Source organism: Crocuta crocuta, unplaced genomic scaffold (genome assembly GCF_008692635.1).
Source record: "Crocuta crocuta isolate KB4526 unplaced genomic scaffold, BGI_CrCroc_1.0 scaffold327, whole genome shotgun sequence".
Classification (NCBI taxonomy): domain Eukaryota; kingdom Metazoa; phylum Chordata; class Mammalia; order Carnivora; family Hyaenidae; genus Crocuta; species Crocuta crocuta.
The window spans coordinates 749297-755670 of NW_027529176.1; the positions used below are offsets into that span (position 1 = coordinate 749297).

General features: G+C 60.7%; 1 protein-coding gene across 1 annotated transcript in view; it reads left to right on the forward strand.

The window, feature by feature from the left end:
* The first annotated feature begins 3365 nt into the window (after positions 1-3365).
* The window catches only part of OPLAH (5-oxoprolinase, ATP-hydrolysing), a 12570-nt gene continuing 9561 nt past the window's right edge, over positions 3366-6374 (forward strand). The window contains 1 exon segment of the mRNA XM_077758128.1: positions 3366-3630. Within this exon segment, the coding sequence (XP_077614254.1) occupies positions 3396-3630 (235 nt within the window). The 5' untranslated portion in view covers positions 3366-3395.

The following is a 6374-nucleotide window of genomic DNA, read 5'->3' on the forward strand; positions in this document are numbered from 1 at the left end:
GTTTTTGTTTTGATGGGACTATGTCTCTGACTCTCCTACCCATTTCTTTTAAGGAATTATTTTTTGGGGGACACCTGGGTGGCTCATTCGGTTGGACATCCAACTTTGGCTGGGGTCATGGTCTTGAGCTGCTAGGTTTGAGCTCTGGATCAGGCTCTGTGCTGACAGCTCAGAGCCTGGAGGCTGCTTTGGATTCAGTGTCTCTCTCTGCCCCTCCCCTGTTATCTCTCTCTCTCTCTCTCTCTCTCTCTCAAAAATAAACATTAAAAAAATTTTTTTTAAGAAATTATTTTTTATTTTTTTTTTTAATTTTTTTTTTTAAATGTTTTATTTATTTCTAGGAGAGAGAGAGACAGCGTGAGCAGGGGAGGGTCAGAGAGAGAGGGAGTCACAGACTGAAACAGGCTCCAGGCTCCGAGCTGGCAGTCAGCACAGAGCCCGACGCGGGGCTCGAACCCACGAACCGCGAGATCATGACCCAAGCGAAAGTTGGACGCTTAACCGACTAAGCCACCCAGGCGCCCCTAAGAAATTATTTTTTAAAGTTTATTTATTTATTTCTTTTGAGAGAGACAGAGACAGTGCCAGTGGGGGAGGGGAAGAGAGAGAGGGAGAGAGAGAATCCTAGCAGCCTCCTCACTGTGAGTGCTGTCCGTGCAGAGCCTGATGCAGGGCTCGATCCCATGAACTGTCAGATCATAACCTGAGCTGAAATCAAGAAGCTTAACTGACTGAGCCCCCCGGTGCCCCTCTTCCACCAATTTCAATGCTGCCTTTTAATCCTTTGCTGTGGAGGCTGTGTTCATCCAGGTTTCAGGGCTTTTTCAGAAGAACTCTCTTCGTATGTAGTTGTAAATTTGTTGTGTTCTTGGAAGGAGATGAGGTCAGGATCTTCCATGCCTCCATGTTGTGAAGAACTTTCTTTAGTATTTCTTGCAAGATAGGTCTTCTAGCAGCAAATTCTCTGTCTTTGTTTATCTTGGACTGTCTTTATTTTACCTTAATTTCCAAAAGATCATTTTCCAGAATCTAGGATTCTTGCTTGAGTCATTCAGTAACTTTGAGTATGTCATCTCGTTTCCTGCTCTCCACTGTTTCTAAGGAGAAGTTAGGTGTTGACTGTCTAGACTCTGGGTCTAAAGTTCTCTCTTGTCTTAGCAAGAAAGCAGGACACAGGATTAAAAAGTCGGAGAGAGAGAGATGGCTGATGTCCCGGAAAAGACAAGGGCCCGGAATAAGGGTCCTTGCCCCGTATTTATTAAGATCAGAAGGCTTACAAACGTGACGGGCGTGCACAAAGAGACAAAGAAACTGTGAACATTAACTTATGGGCATGAGGGAAAGGGGTTTTTTGAAGGTATACAGTGTTTGGGGTTTGGGTCAATATAAAACAAGATCCAGGCGCCGGGCAGAGGGGCAGATGGTTGTTAAGGGCAGATAGGAGGCGCCGTGTCTGTTTATCTTAGGCGGCCCAGGGGAGCAGGCCGAGAGGGGAGATAACCTGGGGTTCACCAGGCACCGTCTCCGCTCCGGCTGCTTTGCCTGCAGGCAGCGGCCTCTAGTCCAATGCACTTGTTTCGCCTCACCTGGCCCTGCTCTCCTGGGAAAGCAGCTTCTCTGCTATAGGACTAAACTGGGGGCCCCTTCCCCCCTGCCTGCCTCATCTGCTTACCTCATATACCTTAGTATTGGGAGCCTTTGCGCCCGTTCCTGTCTTGGGCCTGTGCCCGTCCCTCTCTATCTTTGGGGTTCAGCACCCCCTATTCTCGGGGTGCCAAACTTGGATGGGAGCATCCTACGGCTGCTTATTTCTCTAAGCCTTGTTAACCCATTGCTATAAGGCCGGGGGATCCCTCAGCCGATCCTCCACAGTTGATGTTATTGGCTTCTTTCATGTGTGGAGTCATTTTTATCTTGTGACTTTGGAAGTTTTCTCTTTGCCTTTTAGTATCTTGACTATGATATGCCCGCTCCTAGAGGCCACGCACGCTCCTCGCCACGTGGCCCCTTCAGCAGCGGAGAATCTCTCTTGCGTGGAATCTCTTTCACCAGGAAGACACCCATTCCTTTAAGGACCCACCTGACTGAGTCTCATCCAAGATCGTCTCTCTTTATTCCTCAGCCACACAAACAACCTGATCACAGTGTAAAGCCCATTTTATTCTGGGATCACACAAGGCACACACACCGGGGCCGGAAACCTTGGGAGCCTTAGTGTCCAGCCTACTGACCAGTCTCCCCCGAGAGTGTCCGAGTGGGAAGTTAGCTGCCCTGAGCCTGTCATTCCTTTGAGGCAAGATCTCTAGTCCTTCGGAAACACTCTACTCCATAATCATCAGAATTAAGACACTTCTTAGTTATAGGAACTGTTAAAATTGTGATCATTTCCTTTGAGATTGAGTGCGGGTCCCACCCCGTTCCCTGGAGCGCTGCCATCAGAGGCTCCGCTGCACTCGCGCTGTGAAGACCCCCACCCCCGGAGCTCGCCAGGCCGCCCTGAGGGGTGCAGACCCCAGGAGGACGTCCTGGTTGACAAGTGGCAGCTGTGCTGAGTGGGGCCAGCAGGCAGGAAATGGTGGCGCTAATCGCGATATGTGAAGAACACGGAAAACGACAGCAGAGACCCAGAGCTGTCCCGTGGAGGACACACCGCATGGCGGAGGACGCCCTTCACCCGCTCTAAGATGTAGGCCCAGTGGTGACGCTTAGGGGTGGCCCCTGCCGTGGGGAAGGGGCTGTCGGACCCTCCGCGGGGTCTCCGTGCCACCTGCCCTCTGGGTGACGCGGCGTCTCCCTGCGGTCCCTGCCCCACCTGTGCCTCCAGCCGGTCCTAACGCACCTGCCGACCGGCCCGTGTCCCCTGAGCCCCGCGTCCCCTGAGCCCCGCCCGCCCGGGCCCTGCTGTGCAGCTCCCGCCGCTTCTAAGCCAGAGGCGCCCTTGCCGTCAGAGCAGCTCCAGCAGCCACTCTCTCGGCCCCGTGAGATGCCGTGCTGGCTGTGACCACCTCAGGGACCAGGCCCGATCACCCCGCCCCTTGAGCGGGCATGGGCAGGTGGGGACGCCGCGGCTGGTGGCCTGCGGGGAGGCCTGGGTCTTTTACCCCCTCTCCCTGCGGCGCCTCCGTGCCAGGCTGGCAGGAAGAAGCTTCCATCCTCCAGGAGGGGCATCCCAGAGGGGCTCCAGGCCCTCGGCAGGTCTGGGCTCCTCTAGTCGTTTGGCCCTCAGGGGCCAGAGGTCAGAGGTCAAGTGGTCGGAACCCCTGGGCCCTGGCCCTGAAGCCTCGGAACGCGGCCGAGGCCCGGGGGCAGGGGCAGCCGCTGACCTCACAATGACGGGGCCCGCTGCCCCCCGCCAGCCCGCCCGCTGCCGCCCGCTGCCAGCCCCGCTGCCGGGCATGTCCCTCCTCAGCAGCTACGAGGGTCTGCGGCAGGAGATCCAGCGGCTGGCCCAGGAGAACGAAGAGCTGCGGCGGCTCGTGCAGCTCATCCAGGAGAACCAGGAGCTGAAGCTGGTGCTCCGGAACCGGGGCAGCGGCCTGGGCTTCTGCGGCTCCGGGCTCCTGGCCGAGGTGGCCGCCAGCCCCCGGCTGCCCCGGCGCAGAACCATAAAGTTCAAGGATGCTGAGAGAGGTGAGGCGCGCTAGGGCCTGCGGGGGGCTCTTCTCGGATGCCCGCGAAGCTTCACTCATTCGAGCTCGCGCCAAGACAGTGAAAAGTGGGGGGGGGGGACCCTGCTCCCCTGGGGCGGTGCCGCGTCCGGTGCTGAAGGTGCTGAGGAGCAATACGGAGGCGGGGGGACTCTAGGAAGGGCAGCAGGGAGAAAGTGACATCCCCGAGAAAGTGACGTTGGAGCAGCCCTGGACCCAAGTGAAGGAGCCGCCAGGCTGAGGGGACAGTCGGCGCAGAGGCCCTGGGCGGCTGCAGGCCGGCGTGCGGAGCCCAGCGCTGGGGAGTGGAGGGCAGATGACGACCAGGAGCGCCTTCCAGACCAGGGTGCTGGGGGGGCCTGGGGAGAACGACAGGCTCGGTGAGGGCCGGGGGGGTGCAGAGCGCTGCGGGCTCTGGATGTACTTCGGCAGGTCGGGCAGCTCGAGGCTTTGAGCGCTGCTACCAGGGCACTCCCCCTGGTGAGGGCAGGCCGAGGGGACCCCAGCTCACACGGGGACGGGCACCATGCTTCCCGGAAGCCTCTGGCGGTGCAGATCCGCCGGGAGATACAAGCGGCCAGGGAGCGCGTGGGGCCACGTCAGTCCTGGCCCCGGGTCCCATCCCCGCCTCCGAGGGACTGGAGACGTTACCAGGGCAGAGAGGTATCTCTGGAGAGCTGGGCTAGGGAGCGGGGGCCGCGCTGCCAGAACACCGCAGGCCGGACGGCTTCGCAGTCCACTTCCCAGAGTCCTGGAGGCCGGAGGCCGGAGGTCAGGGCACCGGCACGGTTGTTGATGAGGCTCTATTGCTGGCTGGTGGCCACTGTCTAGCTGTGTCCTCACAATCTGGGGATGTGACATCGAGCAATCTCTTCTGTCGCCTCCTATAAGGGCACTAATGCCATCATGGGGACCCACCCTCATGACTTTGTCACCTCCCAAAGGTGCCGCCTCCAGATACCATCACATTGTGCGTTGGCTTCACCATAGGAATTTGGGGGGCGGGACACAATTCAGGGCAGAGCAGAGGGGAACTTCTCGGGACACACGCATCAAGAAGATGTGGTAAAAGAGGCTGGCAGGAGGAGTCGGTGACACGGGTCAGGACCCCAAGCAGAAGGGGCTTCCCAGAGACAGAACTGGAAACAGGCAGACACACAGGGTGGCCAGCGGACTGGGCACTGGGGCGGCTAAGGGGCCTTCTTTGGTCTTACCTGATGTGATTTCAGGCATGGAGCCAGGAGGCGAGTGGGGGTGGAAGGTGCACCCCCAGGAGCAGAGCCCTTGGGGGTGCTGTTGGAGGGGTGTGGGGCCAGGGCCTCTAGAAGATGCGGGTCACCAGCCGTGGGCTGAAGATGGGTGTGGGGGTGGCCAGGGTGATGCCCGAGGGCAGTGAAGAGGCTTGGCCGAGAGACCACAGGCAGCTGGGCTGCGTACCCGGGGCGTGGTGGGTGTGGCTGGCGGCGTGAAGTCTCTCCGGATGGGTGCCCAGCTGGGCGTCAGGACCAAGAGGCTACACGGGGGGTTTTGCCGGGACGGGAAAGTGGGACAGTCACCCAGTCACGGGGTAGAGCAGGCCGGACGCACCTGCTGCGGGGGCATGAATGGAGATGCGGTGGGGGCTGCAGGCGGGGGTCCTGACTGGCGGGGGCTGACCGCCATCTCGTGGTTAGAGCCGCTGTATGGTGGCTACGGTGGCGGTCTAGGTGCCCAGCTGGACACGAGGGCTGGGGAAGGTGACAGGGAGGTCAAGGGGGTGGGCTCTGGGGGCAGTGCCATGGCTGGCGCCTGCTGCTGGGCACACGGTCCTCTGGGCATGGTCACAGCCATCCTCTGCAGCGGCCCGTGCGCTGAGGAGCTCAAGTCCTTGGCCCAAGCAGGGCTGCAGGTGGGGAGAGGCTGACTGGAGCCTGCGCTGGTGGCGGAGGCCACGGGCTAGGGGAAGGAGGTGAGGTGGGGTCGGAGGTCACAGACACTGCCAGTGCCCTGAGTCCCTGGGTCTCCTGGGTCTCTCTCGGTACAGTTCTTTCCAAACCTCTCATCCCGCACCGCAGCAGAGGACACTCAGGCTGCCAGAGGCGCTGGCCAGAAGGAGCCCCCGCAGCCCGGGCGCGGCCCCCCTCGCTCTCACCTGCCCGGCTGGGAGGCCTCCAGGCCCAGCAAGGCCCCGGGGTGGGGAAGGCCAGGTTGCGTGCGTGGGTGCCTCTGCCGGTCTGTCCATCTGGCCGGGTGTCACAAGTCCCCTTCCCCGGCTCTTTTCTCTGCTTGGGACCCCTCCCTCGCCCCATCCCCGCCTCTCCCTCCTGGGGGCTCTAAATGGCCTGTCCACGCCAAGCGTGGACACCTTTCCGTCCCTGGGGAAACAGGCCAGGGTGGGGCTCCCTTCGCCCCATCGTCAGGGCACTGGCCGCGGCTTTTGGGGACATCAGCCCCGCTGTTGAGGGTCCCGCAGCGCCCAGCCTAGGCTGCGGCAAGGTTGGCCTTGGGGGGGCACCGCGGGGGCTGATGGCTTGAGGAGGGGGCCTTGCCCGAAAAGCCTCGAGCTCGCGGGGGCGGGGTTCTGCGGGGCGCGCGCCCGTGGCCCCTCCGCACGTGCCCCCCCCCCAGCCCCCTCCCCGACGGCGTAACTGCCTCGCGCCGGGGCGCAGTTCGAGCCCGTCTGGGCTCTTATTTCTTGGGGGGTGGCCTGCTCCCCCTTCCCCGGGGCACCTGGAGGGGCCGCCCCCC